Source organism: Actinia tenebrosa, unplaced genomic scaffold (genome assembly GCF_029948245.1).
Source record: "Actinia tenebrosa isolate PJP-AT-01 unplaced genomic scaffold, QUT_ActTen_1.0 PGA_scaffold9__36_contigs__length_13948895, whole genome shotgun sequence".
Lineage (NCBI taxonomy): Eukaryota > Metazoa > Cnidaria > Anthozoa > Actiniaria > Actiniidae > Actinia > Actinia tenebrosa.
Window position 1 is genome coordinate 3729199 of NW_028292586.1, and position 24465 is coordinate 3753663.

Consider the following 24465-nt stretch of genomic DNA (forward strand, 5'->3'; position numbering starts at 1 on the left):
TTTAAAGAAAACTTCCTATATTTCCTATAAATAGGACGACTGCTGAGTGATACATTTCTATTTTACTCTGTTTAGCACATTTGGCGAAGGGTAATAAAATGGTATGCCTTTTTTCGGTTCAGTTTTTTTATGGCTTTTATACTGTAGATAGTACTGAAAAGCTATTTTAGCTCCTATAAAGTGCATATATTCTATATTTTCCTATATTTAAAACTTGCACAGTCTATATTTCCAATCACATTTGTCTAAAAAGTGGCTGGGATGCCTGTAGCACACTACAATCCATGCTTTCTACTCATTGTCCCCAGTTTGTTTAACGCATTATCACCAAGATTTGACCCAGTGTCTCACAAAATAATGGTCAGATGGTAGGTTACACTTTATTCTGCGACAGGTTAATATAATCATTCATTAATTCTTGGGTTTTTATTCATTATAAAATGTTCTTGCCAATACATTCAGAAAGCACGTCTACTACGACAGTGGATTGTAAATGAATTGCATTCAATGTCCCCGTCGATGCTTTATTATTAGAAAATGTGATTACTGCCCATGACCATAAAAAAGGTACTGTCCCTTTTATTCTCCCTCTATTCCTCCTCAATTCTTCCTACCGACTTCTCAACCTTTTCAATTTGTCAGGTCCTTGTCTTTTTTGTCAACGCATAACGCATTTTTGTTTGGTTTCTCGATTTTATTTGCATTAAACGCCGTTTGCTCTGACGAGTTTATGTAGACGTCGTCATAACAAATCGCTTGCCTTTTTGTAATTTATAGTGATCTCATATCCTAAAAGGGACCACAAATTTCAGTTGGTGCACATTCCTGTCGTTATCACCCTAAAAGGGACGAGGACCCCCCACCCCCTTTTATAAGGGAGTCCCCCGTCCGTCCCCCCCCCGCCAGCATCCTTGTCCCTTCTTGGTCCTTTACCCTAGCTCTTTTGTCCTCCTTTTCATTCCTTTTTTGATCTTCATCTTCCTTCAAAATTCACATCAGACTCCCTTCCAGGTTCTATATTATACTTATTTTATGCATGGATTACCCTACTTCAGTACTTTTACTATTCTGCCATCATTGACATACTTTTCCTTGTTTCCTCAGATGAGGCATGATTAACATGGAACCATGATTTACCTGGTTTTGAACCAATAGTCTCTTCATGGATGGAAAACAATATCTGTCCGATGCATCTCAAGAATCCAACCAGGTACGTATCCTCATTATACAGTATAGATACTGTGAGTTGACCACAGTTTATTTTACTGGTGTCTCAGGTTTGATTCTTAGGTTCGGCACATGTGAATAGGATTCCTGTTCCTGACCTCAGTTTGTTAGGTGTTCCCCTTGATCCAACAGACCACAGGCCGGCAGGCTCTCCTTCTTCCCCTCCCCCCTCCGCCCTTGTCCCCAATCCCCCTCCCCCAGAGCCGCCACGCAGGCTACCATACTTTTTAACCCCGTATTACGGCCAGGACAAATCGGTTAGTTTAGATCTTAAGTAAATACTATAAAGTTATTACTGCAAAATATGTGATTCTTTTATTCATTCGTTTTACATTCCGACAGTACAATAATACTTTTTGTAGAATCAACACAACAACTTCTAACAGAGAAACACGTACAGCGCGATGCGCTATTTAAGTATGTTCGCATTTGTTTTATAGCGTTACAATATAAAAAACATTTTTGAACATGTAGAGTCTTCATGCTTGTTAGTACAAATGCATTATCATCTGTCATATTATTGTCTCATTGCCATTGTATATAACAAGCAAACTTGTTTTGTCATTTTACATAAACTGGATTAGATGTTCAAATGCTCATCGCTTTTTTGTTTTGACTTTCTTGGCTTTTTAGGTTTACAGCTTTCTTGTTTTGTTGACTCAGTTCTTCTTAGAAGTTGAATGTGGGTTATACAGTAACTGAGCTCCAATAGCATCAGAAGTTTTAGAAACATTATTTAAAAGTTCAATATGCAATATTTCACTTAATTTGTTTAGTTTCGTACTAATCAATAAAACACGTTTTTGACAGCCCACTAAATACTGCCACTTTTGAATGTCCCTTCGGTGGCCGAATTAACAGTTCCATTCGTGCTGATTGGTCCTGTTATGTTGTTTCATGAGCCTTGAGTGTCTTCATTGGTGTCTTTTGTTCTTTGTCCAGGAAATCTCCTGACGAAAAAAAGAAGTGTTCATCTAAGGATGATTCATTTGAAGAAGAGGAAGATGACACAGATGCACCTAAAGACGAGAAGCCGCCAAAAACAGAAGCCCAGATCATCTGGATCAGTGAGTTCGTTAAAGTATTGGCAGCAGGAACCAACAAACACCATCCAAGGTATGATCAAATCCTCCCTAGATGTGGGGGATGAGTATCAACTTTAGGTTGCCTAGAATAGTCGATTCCATATTACATGGTTTCAATGCTACAAGGGGCACAGCCTTTGTGTCGGACCAGTAGCTTTTCCAGATCCAGATCACTAAGAACTACATGTACACGTTCTTGGATTGGAGAGAAGTTGTCAAGAGAATGTTGAGGAATTAAGGCTGGTGACAAGGGTGCTTGCACCGTCTTCTCGTTTGGTGATCACCAAATAAAGGTTTCCATCCCATTTTCATTTTTCATTTCTTCATTTCAATACCCACCTTCATTCTAATGATTCAATAGTAAATAGGATATTATTTATATTGTACTGTGACTTGAATCATTACATATTAAAAAGCGCATTAGAAGTACATAATTTATTATTAGACTATTTTTAAATTTTATACTTCTGACAGTGACATCTACAACTATGGAGTTATAAAATATAAAAATACAATAACATACATATAGAAATAAATGACCTCTTGGCAAGTGTTGTGTGACATGAAGTAATGTGCTGTTTTGATTGGCAACACGCTGCTCAAAACGACACCTGAAATCGACACATTTGGGTTACTTTTCCATTTCTATCCCTAGGTTCTCGAAACTTAGCCATGATATAGAGGTCCTTGTTCTTACTAACTTGTTCTTTTTATTATTTCTCATCAAGCGCACTAGGGCAAATATTGGTGTTCTTTAAGCCATTAAACTTCGTTATATTGGTGTTTTTTAGCTGTTAGAAATTGTTTAAACTGTTGCGTATCTGTTCTGTTATCGGCTGGCTTGATTCGCTAAGTTTCCTCATCTATACACACTACCGCATCCTATATCTGCCTCGTGACCGCTTACACAAGCGTCGGTTAATAAGTTAATCCAAATCCCCTAAATAACCAAGAGTGAACAGGTTCATTCTTGGTTATTTAGAGGATTTGGATTAACTTATTAACGGACGCTTGTGTGAGGATGCAGTGGTTCCTTACGTACGATTGAACCGTTGGTCACAGCAGTATTTTGAGTATTTTTAGTGTATATAGACAAGGAAACTGAGCAAATCACGCAGCACAGAACAGAACAGATAAGCAACAGTTTAAACAGTTTCTAACAGCTAAAACCACCTATATGACGAAGTTTAATGGCTAAAAAAAAACAATGTTTGACCTAGTGCCCTTGTTCTGATTTTTATATCTTTTTCAGGAAAATGATGTCACAAGTTTGGCACCAAACCCAAGTTTATCCTATGACCAAAATGACAGTGTCATTCGAAAGAACTTAACAACACAATCTAAAATTTGAACACATTCCACTTTGAACATATTCCGCTTTATATATCAAAAGATTGATATCATCATCTTATTGTCATCCCTTATGCTAGTTTAAAACCTGGTTTTGGGGGTAAAATTATAAGATGTTGTGCCCATTTGGATGAGGCTCTGGTACCTTTTAGGGGTAATTTGCTATGAGTATCCAAATCCTATATACACCTACTGGTATATTACTGGTATACATGCTACTAGTCCACAATACGCAACAAAAATATGCTGTGAATAAATTTACTATGCGAAAAATTCCCAATATATTTTGCAGTCTTAGGAGTGTGGACTGTGCTTCGGCTGTGACCACGATTTTTGAAATATATGTATGTGAAAGAGCCACCACCTGGGACTCTGAGTTTAAAGGCCCTGTTACACGTTGAAACTTTGAGCTGCAACTTGTATGCGACGGAATTGCGAGACAAGTTTCTCAGGGGTAATTCCATCCTGAAACTTGTTTGCGACATAAGTTTCGGTTGCAAAAACTTTCTCCCAACAAAAGTTTCACACAGCTTGGGTGTTGCACGGTACAATTGCTTCTGAAACTTGTCTTGCAACGCTGTTGCTCACAAGTTTCAGCTAAAAGTTTCAATGTGTAACGGGGCCTTAAGCAGTTTCTCTCATTCTATTAGAGCAGGATCACTAACTTATAAAAATAGTACTCCATGATCATTTTTTGAGTATTACACTGTTATTTCTTGTTAATAAATAAATATTAGAGTTCAGTCTCAACTCACTGCTTTGTAATCGTCCAAAAATATCACACTGCGTCCGTTTGTCAATATTGGGACTCTATTTGCAAGTCATCAAACAGTTAAAAGAAAATCTGGTTTGCACACTACAAACTGGGGACTATTGGCAGTGTGGGGCAAAATGGAGACCCAAATTTTTAAAAAAAGCTCAAAAAAATGTTTTCCGGTCACTGCACCTTTTGAATAGATGTTTTAAGAGCTTTTTGGAATCAAAACGACATTTTCTTTGAAAACAATTTTTTCACACTTATTCACTCGACAATTTGGGGACCTGAACTTTAGAAAGTGTGCTTTTCCAGTTAAAAATAGAGTCAATAATTTGCATTGCTTGATTGAAGATGTTTACATTGATAAAAGTCATATTGTGTACTGTAAAGTTAAAAAACTGTGATTTTTGCACTTATTAACATGAAAAGTGGGGACCTACTAGTTTGCACACCAAAAATTGCAATCTGAGGACTTGCTTAAATTTCTTTGGAAAAGTGTTTTCTAGCTAAGATAATCCGTTTCCTGACTTTTTCAAAGTGGGGACCTGATTCAAGTCCCCACTTTGTGAACCATCCCCAGATTGTTGGTGTGCATACACATTGAGGTCCCCAGATTGTTATGTGGGTCCATCCATTCATTCATTCATTCATTCATTCATTCATTCATTCATTCATTCATTCATTCATTCATTCATTCATTCATTCATTCATTCATTCATTCATTCATTCATTCATTCATTCATTCATTCATTCATTCATTCATTCATTCATTCATTCATTCATTCATTCAGGCGGCAGTCAGCAGGCAGGCAGGAAGGAAGGCAGGAAGGCAGGCAGGCAGGCAGGCAGCAGCATGCAGCAGGCAGGCAGGCAGGCAGGCAGGCAGGCAGGCAGGAAGGCAGTGCATGCAGGCTAGGCAGTGCAGGCAGGAGGCAGGCAGGCCAGGCAGGCAGCAGGCAGGCAGGCAGGCAGGCAGGCAGGCAGGCAGGGCATGGCAGAAGGCAGGCATGCAGGCATGGCAGGCAGGCATGTCAGGCAGGAGGGCATTCATTCATTCATTCATTCATTCATTCATTCATTCATTCATTCATTCATTCATTCATTCATTCATTCATTCATTCATTCATTCATTCATTCATTCATTCATTCATTCATTCATTCATTCATCATTCATTCATTCATTCATTCATTCATTCATTCATTCATTCATTCATTCATTCATTCATTCATTCATTCATTCATTCATTCATTCATTCATTCATTCATTCATTCATTCATTCATTCATTCATTCATTCATTCATTCATTCATCATTCCATTCTTCATTCATTCATTCATTCATTCATTCATTCATTCATTCTTCATTCATTCATTCATTCATTCATTCATTCATTCATTCATTCATTCATCATTCATTCATTCATTCATCATTCTTCATTCATTCATTCATTCATTCATTCATTCATTCATTCATATCATTCATCATTCATTCATTCATTCATTCATTCATTCATTCATTCATTCATTTTCATTCATTCATTCATTCATTCATTCATTCATTTAATTTCATTCATTCATTATTTATTTATTATTTATTTATTTATTTATTTATTTATTTATCTATTTATTTATCGCTTTGTTTTCTCTTTATCCGTGTTTTCACGATATTGTCATGTCTCAATGGAAAGCGTATACGTTTTACTAGTGAATTAATAATTAACGTGGATAAATGTATTACTTTCAGATAACAGAGAAGAGATTACGAGGTGATGTAACTTTGACACTACCAATACACACCAGTTTGTAACAGGTAGGGGAGGGGGGTGGGTCCACACCCATCTAATACACACCGGTTTGTAACAGGTAGGGGAGGGGGGTAGGTCCACACCCATGCGGGGGTGGTGAACAATGGATTCCAAGACTTGAAGGGTTTAGTACCTCGACTGATGATTGGATGACGCACTGTTGCGTGGGGAGTCAATCAAAAGGTGTCACGCGCCTATTGTCATGTGAGATGTCGGAAAGAATAATCAAATACTGGAAGGAAAAGGTTGAAAATAAGATAATTCTTTTTTTCCAGTAAGTTAAAAAACCCATTGTCCCTTTCCGGGGAATTCATTAATAGTATCTTTGCATAGGGGTGAAAATGGGTTGTCTTTCTTCTCTACCATCCTTGAAGATAGGAAATATTTTAAGACAAATAAGGTGCACTTTTGCCTGTTGTGGTAGTAAAGTAATAGTACAGTCCATCGATGGGCGATCCAAAAATCCGCAAATACCTGTCGAGTCTGTACTACGATCCAAAAAGAGGGGGAAGTTTTTCAAGTCCAGAAACCTTATGGCGTGTTGTCAAAGAAGAAAGCAAAAAGAAGAAAATAACGCTTGACCAAATTCGTGAATGGTTGGCTGCCCAACCTGCATATACCCTTCATAAACCTGCTAGACGAAGGTTTCGTCGAAACCGTGTTATATTAGGAAGAGTTGATGAACAGTGGCAAGGTGATTTGATAGATATTTAAAAATTAAGTTCGAATAATGATGGCATAAAATATATCTTGGTGTGTATCGATATTCTTTCTAAATTTATGTGGGCAGAGCCGCTGAAATCCAAGTCGGCTGAAAGTGTAGTTCAAGCATTTAGAAAGATTTTGAAAAAGGGAAGGAAACCTGAAAGATTTCAGACAGATCACGGAAAAGAGTTTTTGAATCGCCCTTTCAAGGCTTTGCTAAAGGAGAATAATATCACTTTCTTTGCGACGAAGTCGGATACCAAAGCGAGTTTGGCTGAGAGGGCAATTCGTTCTTTGAAAGCGTTGATGTATCGTTACATGACCTATAAGGGAACCCTAAAGTATGTGAATGTTCTCCAAGACATTGTCGAGGGGTATAACAATCGATATCACTCTAGCATCAAAACCAAACCTCGTTTAGTCAATCGAGAAAACGAAGATCACATATGGCATGTGCTTTATGATCGTGATTTAATAGATGGTAAGACGAAGTTTGCGTTCCATGTAGGAGATAAGGTTAGGATTTCTAAAGCGAGAAGAACGTTCGATAAAGGCTACCTTCCTCAGTACACCGATGAGATTTTCACGATTTCTAAACGTATTGCTCGCACACCGCCTGTGTATAAGTTAAAAGAAGCCAATGGAGATGAGATCATTGGTTCGTTTTACGAATTTGAACTCGCAAAGGTTATTAAGGATGACGATGTGTATGAAATAGACAAGATCTTGAAAACGAGAGGGCGGGGTGCTAAGAAGGAAATTCTTGTGTCTTGGAAAGGTTATCCAGCGAGCTACGATTCATGGATACTAGCAAATCAAATCGAGAACAAGAAAGTATAAATAGAGTCGTTTTTCAAAGAAAATCTTTTAATTATCGTTTTACCTTGGACATGGATGAACAACAGTTTTACATCTTACTCCCCTCGAATGCTTCATTGGATGTTTTTGAGGATAATACCTTAACGAGTTACAGGGTGCATCTTCCAGAACTCGTACAACTGAGAGGAGAGTATGAAGTAGGTCTCCAGAGCATATTATGGCCACACACTTTTTATAATGTACCACAAGAAGTGACACGCATTGAGTATAAAAACAAAAATGATTTTTCGGATACGATACTCATAGAAGCTGGTTATTATGATACGATATCTGACCTACTGCAGGTTGTCAACGACAAGTTTAGAGTTCAAGTAAACTCCAACATTGAGTTAACGTATAACAATACCTCAGAAAAAGTACGCGTATCCTTACGTGAAGGTTACAAGTTAGTTTTGGAAAAACAGTTGTCACAAATATTAGGATTTGGAGGTGGAAAGATTATGATTACACAGTCCGTAGTAGCACCGTATGTGAATAATCTCAGTGCGGGATTTCATTGTATTTACGTTTATGTGGATATTGCAGGATATCAGATGGTGGGAGATAAAAAGGCCAGGTTACTGAAAGTCATACCGGTAGAGGGAAAACACGGGGAAATTATCTACAAATCTTTTGACAACCCCACATATATTTCAGTAGAAACAAAGGAATTTGAGAAGATCAAGATTGATTTAAGGGATGACGCAGGCAGGAAGATATCATTTGAACGAGGGAGAGTAGTTTGCAACCTACATTTTAGGGTAAAGCAGTTACCTTACATGGCCTAAGAAAGAAAAAAGAAAATGAACCAAAGACATACCTCATCTCCTGAAGCTTACAAGCTTTACTATCTCAACCAAGCACAGCAAAGAGGCGCGGGAGCGTCTTCGCCTTTTTTTGCAGGAAAACTTTTTCAGAGAGGCTACGGACATGTGCAAAGGGGTGGGGGTTTAGGAAATTTTTTTGGTAGTTTATTCAGACGTGCTCTTCCTTTTCTCAAGAGTGCGAGTAAACATGTAGGTGAAGCAGCACTAAAAACGGGAGCCAACGTGATAAATGATACGTTATCTGGAAACGACCTCAAGACATCACTACAAAACAGAATTCGTGAAACGGGAACGGTATTGAAGGAGGAGGCTGCTAATAAACTAAAGAATGCATTAAACTCCCAAACCGGCTCAGGTAGAAAACGACGAAAACGAAAAGCCACGCCTTTGAACAAACAAAAGAAACGTAAGACTGCGAAACAAAGACAGGGAAAGACAAAATATATAAAACCCAAGAAGAAGAATCAGTTGCTCACTTTAAGGAAGAGTGGTAAACGCGTAACATTTCAAGATATTTTTGGCTCCGCTCGGTAGTTTAAAAAACAAACATGTCTCTTATTCACCCAAAATCATATGAGTGCACCATTGATGAACTGGACCTTTTTACCATAAGTCCTACACAAAACAGCGTTTTAAAGAAAGCTGATGTGGAATTTCGACCCCTTTCTACGTTAAACAGTAATACACCTATAGAATTCAGTGTACCAGGAAATGAAGACTACATACACTTACCACACACCCAGCTTTATGTTGAGGGTACTATAAAGCATAAGGATGGCACTGCCTTGGAGGCGAACGAAAGGGTTGCACCAGTAAACAACTTTCTTCATAGTCTGTGGAAACAGATCGATGTATTTTTTGGTTCGACACAAGTTTCTAATCCTACGAATACTCAATCTTACAAAGCCTACCTCGAAACCGTACTTAACTTCGGCACAGGGGCGAAAGGATCTCAACTTCAAACGAGCATGTGGTATGAGGATACAGCAGGATCTTTTGATGATACCCGAGTCGCAGCTGAAGGAACAAACAAGGGTTTTAAGAAAAGAAATGACCTGATCAAAGAATCCACTGAGTTTGAAATGATAGCCCCCCTATTTGTCGATGCCTTTACGATTCGTAAATACCTTCTAAGTTTTGTGGACATGAAAGTAAGACTCATTCCAAACAGTTCCGAATTTTGCCTTATGTCTGGAGCAACAGGCAAGGAATATGTGATTAGCCTAACCTCGGCCGTATTGAAAGTTCGTAAGATGAAAATAGCCCCTCACATCATCATGGCGCACGAAGCAGCCCTCATGAAATCTCCTGCCTGTTATACTATTCGTAGGACTGAATGTAAAGCTTTTACCATTCCAGGTACTACCCCTTCGATCAATAAGGATAACGTGTTTAATGGTCAAATTCCTAAACGACTTGTTGTTGGATTGGTAAGAGCTTCTGCAGTCAATGGACACTTGAAACAAAATCCTTTCGAGTTTAAGTTGTTTGGGATGTCTTCGATTGGTGTATATATCGACAATGAACACGCTGGAGGAAAACCGATGAAGCTAAAATTAACAGCAAGCGGGGGCCAATTCATTGAAGCATATCAAACTCTTTTTACGGGAACGGGAAAATTTCGTCTAGACAATGGAAACTCTATTACTAGATCAGATTACTATCAAGGGTATGGTCTATTTGTCTTTGACCTCACGCCCGATGGATGTGACTCCCCCGAACTCTTGACTTTAAGACAAAAAGGAAACCTAACTTTAGAAATCGTATTCGATACGGCACTGACTGAAGCTATAAATTTGTTTTGCTATGCAGAATTCGATAACATAATAGAGATCGATCGCCAAAGAAACGTATTGTACGATTTCACGTCTTAGAAATGAATACCTTGGAAATCACGAACGTTATGGAACAGGATATGAGAAGTAGAGACAAGTTTTGTGGAGTGTTTTCTTCAGATACGCTTCCAGAAGTCATTGAAAAATATCCATGCGGACTAATCGTGAACACAGATCCAAGCACTGAGATAGGAAGTCACTGGGTTGCAATGTATTTCCCTAATGAAATCGTTTCAGAATTCTTCGATTCATTTGGAAAGCAACCCTCATTTTACCATAGAGAATTCAAAACATTTTTAGAGAATCATAGTGCTGCATGGAAATATAACCCTCGCACGCTTCAAGGAACTTGTTATACAACGTGTGGACAATTTTCCATCTATTTTATTATGCAGCGTAACCGTGGGAAGTCATTAGAGATGATAGTAAATTCCTTCAGTAAAAACAAATTCGTAAACGATAATCGTGTAATTGCTTTCATTAACAGGCATATGCTTTTTAAGAAAAACAGTAATAAAACCAAAAAAAAGGATAAAAGACTTCAAGTAGCCACATCTCATATAAACAATGTAATCAAGCGTAGACATGTAGACAACAATTTGTAAGACAAAAAAAAAAAAAAAAAAAAAGCTTTATTTTGAACAATAAAATGAAAAAAATGTGTTACAACAGTTTTGTTTTTTAGTATTTTATCCAGTTGTTCGATAATCTTTTTTCTTTCTTTCGCCTTGCTTTAGGACTTTTCTTAGGTAGACTTGTCGGTGTTGTAGGAGGGGTGGGAGGAAAAGAATAAGGAGAGGGTTCCTGTACAGGTGTGGATGGAGAGGCTGTTTGTTTAAACTTTAACGCATGACTACGTCTTTTCTCGTTCCGGATAAGATATTGAGGCATATTTATGTCGGCCATGGATTCTGTAAATTGTTCCCACCCCTTTGGATTAAAGTTTTGTCGTGCTCTCAACTGATCATTTACCAAATCCACGATATTAGATCCTTTGATGACTTGATTATCAATGTGTACTTCTCCTTTATCATCCCAAGAAATTTTATCAGGGTTGACTTTAAGTCTATTGAGCATAGTCTTTCCAAGGTTTTTTGAATTCTTGGGTACTGCTTCCACGATTTCCTGCACAGCCATAGGGGTTACTACAAGAACAGACTGGTCCGCGTCTTGCTGCTCTGTCTGCACAGCAACGCTTCCATTGCTAGAGGTCTTTGGAGTAGAAGGAGGTTCTTCGTCCTCTTTATGGATTCTTACCGTAGGTATATGCTGGCGTTTTTGCTCTTGAACCTCGAGATATCGTTGCAAGTTTTGATTGTATTGTTGAACTTTAGCATCAATGCTCTTTGCAGAATCGCCCAAAATTCCCTCCATTTTTTTATCAAGACGTATCAAAGACTTGGTTTCAGGGGCAGTTTGTTGATTCGCTTTACGTTCTAACAAGTCCATGAACTCTTCTGGCACAAGAACCATGCGTTTAGCAAACTTCATTTTGACGCTAACAAGGTGGCGAGTGTTGAGATCACGGGCGGAGTTAGAGAAAGTAGAAGAGATCCACCGTTTTGCACGACAAAGCGTTTCTTTTCACTTAAAGGTACTTTTTTGTCAGCCAAAGCTCTCAGTCGTTTTCGGAATCGATGCAGTCGAGATTTTTGAGCAGGAGTTAACTTGACGACACCATTTAACACATTGACAGCCAACTCACGAATGGTGAGGATAAGGTCTTTGTTACAGTGTTCAAGCAAATACTTTCTTTGTTTTGAATTACACTTTGTCAAAACGGTCAAAAAGTCAAGATTACGTCTTACACGCTCAGACTTGATGAACAAAATGAAAAAAATATAGTGTCACCTAGTAAATTTATCTACGCATAATATAAGCAATGTGACGTTCCCCTGGAAATATGTTGGTCCGTAACCTAAGGTCTTCGGGTGTGGAAGGATGCATGTCGAATATGAGATATCCAAACCTTGGTTTAACAGCGTCCTCGAAGCTTTCTAGTGCATAGTCTCTTCCCCTTTTTCCTGAAAAAGCTTGGCGGATAAAATTCGAAATCCCTAAAGAATCCCTTGGGTTCTTAAAAGCAAAAACGTAATGACAATTTAACGATATAGTTCGAGAAAATTTGCCTGGAGGAAATAGATTTTGACAAATGTACAGGACAGTGATATTTTTGTGGTGAGAATATACTGTTACGATGTCCAAGAAGCGTTGATCATTAGCACAACTTGCCATGAGGTCATCCACAACTAAGATCCCATTCTTGCCCTCAAACAGGTCTAAGATGTCATCTGTTATCCCTTCCTTGAAAACAATGTTGGGAAGCTCGCGCTCAAATTCTAAGAAGATAGGTTGAAAGGCTCTATAGCAATATACTATTTTTTGTATTTCCTCCGTGAAAAGATTGTCCAGGTTGCCCAACAACTTTTTGGTTAAGACAGTTTTCCCACATTGAGTTGGACCCGAAATCATAATATTACAAGGTGTTTTAAAACGAACATCCATAGTGCAAGCAGTCTAGCTAAAATGAAATCAACTCAACCAAGTTAATCATTCTTATAAGAAACTTTATTTTTGGCAAAAAACTTCGGTGAAAGGCCAAGTACGAGTCTCAGGCTAACCGGGAACTCTATCCTTCGTCGCGCACCAGTTACAGTTACGGTTCTCTCGAGGTAGTCCCCAAGACCCGCATTTCTGAACTCTTTCTCTGTGGCTTGGTATGACCTTCTAGAGATTTCTGATGGCATTCTGGGGAAGATTGTTCTTACGAGTTCGTGCTTTACTTCTAAGGTTTCTGTGTACTGTAGGCCTGTCTTGAGCCCTCTTTCAAGAAGGTTTGCAAGTCGTTCTATGGCATCTTCGATTCTTTCGGCAGATGGACTTCGCCGTTCAAATTCTTGTATTATGGACTTTGGAATATGTATTGCCGGCTCCCATGTACTATCACAGATACTCCACATCTGCCACTTTACCAGGAACTGGACTTCATGACCTTTTCTTTTTTTCGCTAGCAGCTTATCAACGAAAAAGGGACCATCGAGGACTTCTTTTGTAGTCACATATCGCTTTTTGAATTTCGGGAGTTCGCATCTTTCAAGTTCTGAAAAATATCCTGCAGCAGGTCTCTTGCGTTTATCCATCATCAACAAACAATTACTGTAATCTACGGCCATGCGTAAACATTTATGGTGCGATTGAATAAAGTTTTGACGTTTCATCGACCAATCACAACAAAGAAATGTCAAAGGTCAAGTAGTTAAGAATAATTTTGATTGGTGTTCATATAAATATTCCAAATACGTGTCCTGATTGGACTTCAAGTTTGAGATAGATTCGATCCTAGCAGTTAGAATATAAAGTTAGACTGAATGCTCCGTACTTAGTTCACAAATACATCATGGCAGATAACAACGTACCAAAAACGCCACCACTTGAGAAGAAGGCAAGCGTTAAAGAAGCTGGACAGGCTAGTTGTGAGCTATCGCACAAACTTGAGAGGGATTTGAGTTTTGCTCCACGCCTCGTAAGGCAAAACGCCTTACGAGGCGACGCACTACTTGAGTTTATGCGGAGTAAAAACAACTAATTCTTTTAAAAACAAACAACGGCTCTTTTAGGAGCCACCAAATGAGTAATTGTCATGACTCATATGCTATATATGCTATCGAATCTACTAATAGGTTTTCATATCGCTCATTCAAAAAAGTAGAAGATCGGCAGCTCCATAAAGGCTAACTGCGTCTTAAGCGTCTCCTTGACTTTTAATTTGTAAAAGAAAAGCTTCGAATCGAGAATAGGAATAAAAATTTACCGGTAACAAGAAGTACGCGAAACTTTCTGTTTATAAAGGTTTTACTCAAACAGTTTTTTATTTTCATTAAACGGTTTTTGATAGCAAACAATTTTTTTTATAAACGACAAGAGAAAACAGAGTTTTCTGTCTTTCGCCGCCAGATTTAGCCGATTAGTTTACCCGGCTTTAGGTTTTAAATCCTTCCTTTAAACAAGCATATGAGTTACTGTATTGAGTTTATTTGTCGGTTAGCTTGCAAAAGAGCCGTAAGTTTCAATTTGTAAACTAAATTCCTATGCTGGTCAAAAAAGTTTGGTAAGAAGAATAGATATTAGTTTGTTTACATGCGTGGAGATCACTTGTCAAACACGGATTATAAAGACAATAGAGGCGGTTTTTGTCAGTCTCACACTTCGTTCGAGGGATACGCTTCGCAGCTTCCCGCTCCCCGCTTTGCTCTAATGCATTCACCAATCAGAACTTGAGGAATTATATTATTATTCAAATTTATGCCCACCCATTGAAATGTACGTGACAATCTGAACTGTAAGTGCATGTCCCTAAAACAATAGGCATTCTGTGCCATGAATGTTCATAATTATTTATCTATTATTTATCAAGCGATTCACGCCCTTATCCCCCCTACCCACTCCGCTCTGGAAAAAGCATTTCCAGTTAACAATCAGTTTAATCTAGATCACACTTAAGTAAATATTTACAAAAGATGTATAGTATATAAATAAGTCTAAGAAAATATAAACTAATGATCAACGATTATTATACTTTCAATACAAATCATGTCTTTAATGATGTTCATAATTATCTATCTCTCTGTAGAAGGAACGATCCACGCTTTCGTCCTCCGAATCATGAAGAAAGTGCAAATCTTCTTCATTCCAAACGTCGTCACTTTCATTTTCAGAATCTGATGTTTGCATTAGATCAACATCAGATTCTTCAATGTCACTCGCTTGGTTTCCTCCCTCGGGATTTTCGTTTTCGTACAGAAACAGTTCTCCTAGTGCCCTCTCGAGCTCCAGATCGGAGTGTGCAGAGAATAAGGGCAATGAATTAAGATCTACGTAAGGAGGGTGTTTACATGATTCTCTTTCGAGGACCGGAGGTGACCAATGATATCCGAAAGGAATGGTATCTTTTCCTCCATCAATCAATACTCGTTTATCGAACACGATCCTGTCGGTCTTTTCTTCTCGTTTGTTGACGATCTTTCTTGTGACAGGTTGACGGGTGATCTTGTTTTCATTGACTACTTTAATGACACCATCTCTTTCGTAATCATTTATCAATGCCCTCATACTCTCCAAGTTGATCAGCTGAGAATTTTTGTGATTCAGCTGAAATCCTCGCACCTTCACCACTGTAGCCCCATCATTTGTAGCAGCAGTAAGGGGGACTCGCGATTGATGCCGTATATTTGCGGGTTTTACCCGGGAAATTACGAACGCGGGTACAGCAGATTTACGGAAATTCCGCGAAAAGTCCCTTACTGCTGCTCTGTTGGGTACTGCAAACGAAGTATAAGGTATTCTGTTGGATATACGATGCATGAATGTAAAGAGTTCGTAAACAACTTCTGCATAGTTTGCTTAGCACCTAAAGTTAACATACCTAAGCCCAAGGGTTTCTGGTGTTGTGACAAGAAAATGCAAATAGAAGACGACACGTCAGCACAGTGTTACGAATGTGGTAAGAATATTCGTAATGCCGTACCTTGTGCTACCAGAGAGCAGTATTACGCCAATGGAGGTCGTAAGAAGACCCCATACAAAAGAATAAAATACTTTAGGGACTGGATGAGTCATATCCAAGGTTTACGACCGGCATATTTAGACAACGAAGTAAAGAAGAAAATCATAGACCATTTAGAAGAGCCAACCCCGCAAAGTCTACGGAAAACATTGAAAAAATTAAAGCTAGGGAAATATTATAAAAGTATCCCCTATCTTTTGTCTGAAATTACCGGTAAGTCTATTCCTGAGGTTTCTGATATGACAAAAGCCGAGTGGATGTTTTGTCGGCTGGATAAGGATATTCCTTATTATCCTGACGTAATTTACGAAATATTTTACAAAATAGACCCCAACCACCCCCTGTTAGGATGGATTCCGAGAAAATAAAAATGCAAAACTGGCGTTTATTTTGCCAGAAACCCCACTGGGGAATGCATCGCGCAGAACACCAAGCTATCCCCAGTGGGGTTTTTTGCATTTTGGGCTTACGGGGCTTATTTCATCCCGCGCCAGAGGCCCTCTAGTACATACACATATATCTTTCTTACGACCCACCAGAGGGTGAACTCCGGACAGCGTCCCGAGACACCCCCTGACTTTTCCAACTTTTCCAATCGCAAAACCCCCCATCGCGGGGTTGAATCGCACTTTCTACCCCTCCCCCCACGGTTGCTGTGAGTGGGGGAGGCTTTTTTTCACTCACAGCAACCGGTCCAAATGCGTCTACAGCGAGGCTCGAACTCGGGACTTTAGGCCTCCCCAGCCCCAAAGTCCACGATCACAAGCGAACGCCAGACACATCTGGACGCTTATGTATGTGAAAATTATTATATTTATGTCTTACACTCTAATTTGCATATTTTCTAGACTGACGTTCGATATGTAAATAGAATCCCGTCACGCTCTTTTCGAAGCAGATGTTTACTGAGCAAGCTTTCTTTGAAGCTCTTCTTTCGCTTCTTGGTAGATCTTTTTGCGAGATTCCTCGGAAAGATCTTTTACGACTGTTTTTTTATTTCTTATGTCCGACTTTAATTTCTCGTACTTTTCCTCTTCGGCCAGAATAAGCGAGAATTCTACGTCGTCTATCTTTCTATCACGCAAAGCCTTTGAGACAAGGTCAGTGATCGTATTTACTTTAGCCCTTGACAGAGCTATTGTCGTGTCGTGTGTTGATATTTTGCTTGACAACTGTTTCATAATGCCCGTAGCAACAGCTGAAATAATACCACAGGCTGCCCCAACGCTGGCCAAAGGAACTCCAACAATTATTCCCGGTCCAGTAAGCGAAGTAGCAACGCCGGAGCCCGTTAACACAACAGATATGGACCCTGAAGTTATCGAAATCTTATGTAGCGTACTCCGGGCTCTGACGTACTTTTTTCTAACTTTTTCATAGTGTTTTGTCTGCCCTTCCAAGTAAGCCAGGATTAAGTTCGCTTTATTCAGACGAAAGTTTTCAGCGTTTAATTCGTTAGGTTCCTTAGGAAGTTCAGGATAAAGTGGAGGCGCTGATGGTATAACATCCATTATATATACTAATGTACGACGCTTTTGGGAATGATATTGAGGAGCAGCCACATCACGACAACCGGGATTACTGGAATTGGAGAGCATTTAGGAAGATGTTTCCACATGCAGACCCCAGTAAGTTCGAAAGAAGACCCGATGGTATTTACTATAACGGCTCTAGGATGTACAGCAACGAGGATTTGAAGCCTACGCTGGTTAATCAAATAGACGATCAACTGAAGCATTCGCCAATGCATAAGCCAACGCCAGCGCCAACGCATGTTGAACCCAGTTGGTCAAAGGAATTATTGCTTGGTACCAGTACTTATCCGATACCCGCAGTTTCATTTGATAAACACCCAAGCTTGGACCTAACGCTGAACATGCGGATTTCTAACAAGCATTCCTTTCCGTTAAAGGTGCGGGATATCTTCAAAGACGTACCCATTATTCATACCACCGCTAAGGAATCTCATGAATGGTTAAGTGGTCCTAACATGCGTTATTGGCCGCAGCAACTAAACTTTGCAGTTTGGTGTGCCACTAGCGGCTGTGGTGTAAGCGCAAGCTTGATGAAGAATTCAATATTTATGTTTCATTTTCACTTCACGGTTAGAAGAATACTGCATGAAATGGGTGTTACTGCGCTGCCGGGAGATGCCACGTTTTATCCAAGAGATAATAAATACAGCGTGCCGGCTTATGACAGACTTTGTAAGGAGTTTGACGTTGTAGGGAAGGATTTCCGATGCACTGCCGGCGCTAACAATGGTCTGGGGTATATTTGGGCTTATTGGGGGATTGGTGGACACGAGCTAAGTGATAAGGAAGTTCATGCGTTGAATCTACGATGGAACACTGGGTATCACAAAGAAACTCACGACAGTAGCACCTTCTTTGAACCAAACGCTAAGACCACTAAGGAAGTTAGAGACGGACCTTTGTTCAAAGACGAGGGCGGTAAGTATGCAGGGGCTAATCCACTGATTATCAAAATTACCAACGACGAGCAAACAAAGCAATATCTTAATTTCATACCCCCAGAAGGTAAAGGACTAACCAAAGCCGGCCTTGCCCGTTTAAGCCGCAGCATAGAAGCTTACGTGTATTCTATCCTTGGAGCTCAGGTAAACACCCGATCCAGCATAATCGGAAATACGGGCGCCGCAGAAGAGACGCGAGCCGAAGCCTTGATCTTATTTGAAAGTTCAATCTTGGAGGGCGACATTAGCAAGGGCGTACAGCGTTACCAACTAGCTATACAAAATTCTAAGGCAAGGTTGGACTATGCAGTAGCCCCGGGTTGTTGGTTAATGCCTAGTAATTTATCTATAAATACTGGTTCTGTAGTAGGATACAACAACAAACTGCAGCGAGCTACTAAGGATATGAAGTTTGGGGTGAACGACGTGAACTCTGACACTCTTAGGAACATTCCTCACTTCGTAGAGAAGCCAAAAAAGTCACACGAAACGAAGCTACCCACAGTTAAGAAACCATCAAAGAAGGTCCTACCTGCGATACCTGAGGAATATGACCATAACTTACTAAAAGCCGGTCTAGCAGCTGCAAGCATTGGTCTGAGTTATTATATATGGCGATGAACAACCCCTACATGGCTGGAGTAGATTGTGTTTATACGACTTACAAAGGTGAGAAAAGATACACCCAGAGCTCTTGGGTTGATGTTACGGGGATGTCTGTGAATTTGAACTACTCAGGAAAGAAGTTAATCCTTTGTAGTATTTGCATTGGCGCAAGTAGTCATGCCAACGTAGGATTTCGTTTCTGCGACGACAATGGAGTATTACAGCCTATGCGCGTAAAAGATGATAACAGGGAGCCTACGCATTTCTCCGTAGAGCCCAACCCCAGCAGCCTTGAAAATCTATCGGTTTGGACTTTTCATATGGTCGCCGATTGTCATGGGAAGGTAAAGCTGCAGATAAGAGTAGACGATACGGGGAGGGTTACGATAAATAGCATAGATGATAAAAGAGATTACGTTTATAATCACAAAACTATTAGCGCCCTTACGGTAGTTAGCCTTTAAATATATGAATAACCCACATGTAAAGGAAGATTCGTTTTTTCATTATTTAGAGGAGGAGGAGTACTCTGACGATAGCTGGCATGATACCAACCTGCAGGTGAAGGTTGGAGGTCTTGGTATTATCATATGCACTATTAACATTAGTGCATGGAATGATTGCAATGTTGGGTTTAGAATCCTTGATGAGAATGACCACCCACTACTACCCTACAGGAAAAAAAAAAAAAAAGAGGCATTTAACCCACTTCACTTTTGAGCCCACGACCACGAGCTTGGAGAACCTAACACCGGTGACTTTTCACATAATAGCTAATTGTCAACATGCGAGGCTTCAAATTCGTCCAAGCGACACAAGGAGAACCCATTCGGGTATTGTTGGGATAAATACCACCTATCCGGCAGCTGGCTCCCCGGTGGATGCTACCTGGAGTCATAAGACCATTAGTACTATGACTTTCATACCTTTAGTTTCGCATTATCAAGGCGGCGCGAATACTATCTTTACTTATCCCCAGTCGAGAACACCTCGGATTCCCGACGACGATAAGCCACCAGTAACGTACCCAGATAAGATCAAACCTTCATCTTCTTCAAGAGTACCACCCCAATAGCTACTACCAAGATCCAAACGTTATTCCCCACGAACTTCAATAGTTCTCCGCCGGCCCTAAGTGCCAAGGAAACGACCGAACCCAGTAGCCCAGGCAAACCGGCTGCCATCTTTTTTCCTAAGGCCGTTAGTCCATTACCTAATTTTTTTACGCCTGCGCCTGTAGCCTTAAGCGCAGAAAAGATCACACCTACTACGCTCGAAATAGCGACCGCGAATGCCAGTGGAATACCATACTTCAAAAGGGCTCTTTTTACCTTTTCCTTGGTGGTAAGCCCCAATTCTCTTTCCAGGTTTTCCTTTTGCGCATGTAATTCCGCGACTCTTTCCTGAAGGGTTTCTATTTCCTTTTGGGCTGCCTCCCTTTCTTCTTCAGGGCGCGTTTGATCTTCGATTATTACTCGCTGTCGATCTATTTCGTACTCCAAGTCTTCGACGGCCTGTTGAAGTTGCCGTATTTGTTCCTCCGCCACTGCCTTGTCCACCATTACTTGTCTTTCTCTGTTAACAGACTCCATTAATTCTTGTCCTAAGCGCTGTAGTTCTACGTCTTTCCCCGCCGCTTCGTTTACCGCAGTCTGTAACCTTTTTACCACACCGCTTTTTTCATCCAACAGCTTAGTCAACCTAGCTCTAAAGTCTGCAATTTCAGCGGCATGACTCTCAGTGGTTAACCTACTTTGTTTCATGAATTCGTCTTCCAATTCTTCTATTCTATTTTGTAATGCTATGTTATCCTCCTTAAAATCATCAAGGAGCTTAGTGATGCCACCCTCATCTTTGGTTAGCATATCGAGTTGTCGCGTAAGGTCATCGATGGTTATATTATTTTCCTGTATTTCATTCTTAAGTGCTTCCCTTTCAGCCCTTATTTTCTCTAAGTATCTCATTAAGCCTCCAGTCGCGTCGCTATCTTTTGGAAGTTCTTTAAGTTGTTTGCTTTTTTCCTCTTCGACGGTCTCTAATTGTTCGAGTCTTACCCGCTGCTCTTCTTGTACTTTAATTGCGGATCTGAGGGCATCTTTGTAGCCAGGCTTCGAAATGCCTTTGACAAAGGCATCTCGAGCAATTTTCGTTTCCTTTTCTGTCAAAGTTCCTAGCATCGTTAAGTTGGGTGCTCCCAGCGCATTTGTGACTCCTTTTGGAAGCTGGTTGTTAAGCAGGCGGGAATTCTTCCTTTGATACAGGTTGTGCCATTTTTCCCTACCCGATTCTCTAACTTGAACCTGCCCCTTGTCTCCTATTTGGATGTCCAAAAGAGCCAGGTTTAGGCTTGGGTATCGCTCTCTTAGGTCATTGATGAGTTCCGACGTTAAGTCCGACCGCACGCTAAGGGATTCCATTTGTAAGTATTCTGGAATGGGTTTGTGGGGGTTCTTAGACCTAAATTTATCTCTCAAAGCACGCATAGCATCGCGGGCCCCGACGCCATACTTGTTCAGCAATTTATTAAAAAGGCCTCGGGGGTCTACATTGTCATCAGGAAGCAGGGTTTCATATTCTTCATCGTTAATATCGACTTGGCCTTCTTCGGTAAGGGGATCAAAATCCGTTCCTTCTACTTCCATTATATATGATAAGCTCAAAGTTAAATCCCAACGTATTACCTAAGCAGGTTGGCGGACTGAAAGCAGAACGCACCTTTCACCGGGTTACATTCACACCTTCTAGCGCAAAGCCCGGGGAGACGCTGTATGTAGGCGTACCCCGCCTAACGGATAACCTAGTGTTGGTTCCTGGCACCCTGGCGCTAAGGTTTGACCTAGCAATACAACCAAGCACCAAGGACAAGCGCTATACCGTCAATAACGTGGGTAGGAACCTCGTTTCTAAGATGAGAATCAAGTTCGCAGGGGAATCCCTCTTGGATTTGAATAGGTACGATTTGTACACCACGTATAAGGATCTGTGGCTAACAGCCTTTGACCGTGCACAAAAGATAGAGCAGGGAATTGGAAGCGTTATTATTCGTAAGCTTCGCAGTGAAACCAACCCCGCGCCTACGGACTCCGGCGGAGCAACCGCAGTAGCAGACGCGACGAGGGTAAAGACCGCCTATGGTAGAAAGTACGTTATCCCTTTGGATTTCGAAGTGATTACGAGTCATGGCGCGTACTACCCCAGGCAGTTATCCGAGTTACAGTTTGAAGTAACCTTGGCAGACACTACAAACGTTATTGGAGGCATGGACAGCGCGATTAGCGGGGCTGTCGATCCTTATTCTATCACCAACTTAGAGCTGCAGTACGAGACCGTGTACAGCGAAGATCTGGCACGTAGCGCTGGCATGGAATACAGCTCCGGGAAGGCATTCCTTTACGACCACGTAGTGATGTATAAGACGTTCAGCTTCCTGGATAAGACGGATGAGGTTATTAACCAAAGTATTAACCTCCCCCGAAGAAGTCTCACGGGGTTGATGTTGGTGTTTGCCAAACCCTACGAGGCTGGTAAGCGCGACTCCGAAGCCTTTCACAACCCCAACATTACTAATGTGGGGGTCAACATAAACGGCGTTCCCAACAAAGTTTACTCCCAGGGGATAAAGCCCGCAGACGTGTACAGGGAGGCAAAGCGTAAGTTTGGCAACCAAATTAGCCCTGAGGAATTCTTTAAGGACAAGTATGCGCTGTGGATTGACATGCGCACCATTAACGACGAAGACCTACATGGCCAGGGTTTGCGGCTGGTAAACACCCAGGATGGCATAACATTGGAGATCAAGCGCACCAAAAATGCCTCCGCGGGCGACGGCGACAAGATAAACTGCTACGTCTTTGTGGTGTCTGACGCGCAACTGAGCGTAGAAATGAATCAGCTAAAGAGCGTTGCATATTAAGGTTAAAATATTTCTTAGATATACAATGCTTCGCGTATTCGAAAACAACGACACCAAACTGCAATGCATAGTGCAAGGCGAAACTTTGTACTTCAAAGCAAAGGAGGTGGCAGCTGCGTTGGGCTATGAGCGCCCCAGAGATGCAATTAAGGATCACGTCTCTGATAAATACAAGAAAAGGTTGGATGAGCTAAGGGGGGCTCCAAATCACCGCTCCCTTGCTAACGCACAGCCACATTCCGTGTTTATATCCGAACCTGGTTTGTACGAACTGATATTTAGCTCCAAACTACCCAAAGCTGTGGAGTTTCGTGATTGGGTCTTTGAGGAAGTCCTACCCGCGCTGCGTAAGACGGGTAAATATGCAATAGACAAGCGCTTCGACGGTCCAAACAAGTTGGTATTCAAAATAGAAAATGAGTTCGACTTACATAAAAAGGTGGTGGACTACATCCGCAGGTTTTACCCCCAAATGCTCGTAACCCCTGGTCTAGGCGAACTGCAGGACTCGGATGGAAAGCGCATAAAGTGCTGGCAGAAGGGCTACCAACGCGGTCAACCCGACCTGCTCATTTTGAATGCGCACACCCATTACCGCGGTTTCTGCATAGAGCTAAAGACCCCGAAAGGCAACGGCAGGTTATCTGAAGATCAGCAACTACTCTTACAGAGGTATGAAGAAAACGGCTATAAGGTGCTCGTAGGCAGCGACTACGACGAAATCTGCAGGGAGATCACTGCGTATGCTGAACACCTACGAATTCCCTGCAGGTGGTGTTGTAAGGTCTTTAAAACCTCGGAGACTTTGGCAACACACTTAAAGATATTTCATAGAATATATGGACAAGGATAAATTTAACGAGTTAAAGTTCATCCAAACACACTGGAAGGATTTAGGAATAGGGGAAATCTACGAGATAAAGAAATATGTGGTCTTCGAAGACTTGGACCGCCTGCGCTTGGTCTTAAAGAATAAAAAAAGAACATACACCCTTTGGGCGCCCGATAGGATAAGGTACGCCATCGAAGGGCAGGACGTTACCCATGTTATGAGTCATGGTAAAAAGGATGGCAGGTGGGTATTTGACGTAGTCAAGTATGAGCCTGAGAGTCCTCTGCATTCGTAAGGACGTCTGCTAAAGTCCGCTGCTCCGCAGAGCACCAATGCCCCACAAAGGATCCTTCGGAGAATACCCTGTCGCAATGAAGGCAGGTGTATTTTTTACGTGTTTTGGGAGTCGTAATGCAGTCGGCAGGTAGTTCGCAAGTAATACAGTCCATATATTGAAAGGGTAATTAGAATGCCTCCCAGAAAGGCAGCTGCGTAGGCTAGCATATAACATACCTCAAAAAAAAAAGATGTCTGATAACGTTGACATCTAGGTTAAATCTTTGTTAAGACACTGGGAACCTCGAAATAAAGACACCCAATAATGTTAACAATTATGTTAGATCTTTG

General features: G+C 40.8%; 4 protein-coding genes across 22 annotated transcripts in view; all 4 read left to right on the forward strand.

The window, feature by feature from the left end:
• Nucleotides 1-4412, forward strand: part of LOC148904523 (uncharacterized) — a 33615-nt gene extending 29203 nt beyond the window's left edge. For 14 of the 19 annotated variants that reach the window (XR_016118901.1, XR_016118899.1, XR_016118902.1 and 11 more), the window contains 4 exons: nt 1105-1210; nt 2170-2343; nt 2405-2605; nt 3565-4412. Coding sequence is in view for 1 of the 19 variants with exons in the window: in XM_089025183.1 (XP_088881309.1) it covers nt 1167-1210; nt 2170-2343; nt 3565-3643 (297 nt within the window). In the remaining 18 variants the exon portion in view is untranslated. Of the gene's footprint in view, nt 1-308; nt 369-462; nt 568-1104; nt 1211-2169; nt 2344-2404; nt 2606-3564 lie in introns of all 19 variants that reach the window. The other 5 variants (XR_016118898.1, XR_016118893.1, XR_016118897.1 and 2 more) reach the window with 3 other exon arrangements.
• LOC148904521 (roundabout homolog 2-like) overlaps nt 1-24465 on the forward strand; it is a 78196-nt gene that overhangs the window by 37255 nt on the left and 16476 nt on the right. The window contains exon 7 of the mRNA XM_089025052.1: nt 6163-6184. The gene's annotated coding sequence lies outside the window, so the exon portion shown is untranslated. The remainder of the gene's footprint in view (nt 1-6162; nt 6185-24465) is intronic.
• LOC116289077 (uncharacterized) lies at nt 6671-7768 on the forward strand. Its single transcript, XM_089024985.1, has 2 exons — nt 6671-6917; nt 7014-7768. Exons 1-2 carry the CDS (start codon nt 6671-6673, stop codon nt 7766-7768), a joined length of 1002 nt encoding a protein of 333 aa, XP_088881111.1.
• Nucleotides 9162-10487, forward strand: LOC116289078 (uncharacterized protein F54H12.2-like). The gene has a single exon (XM_031695967.2). The coding sequence runs from the start codon at nt 9162-9164 to the stop codon at nt 10485-10487; it is 1326 nt and encodes a 441-aa protein (XP_031551827.2).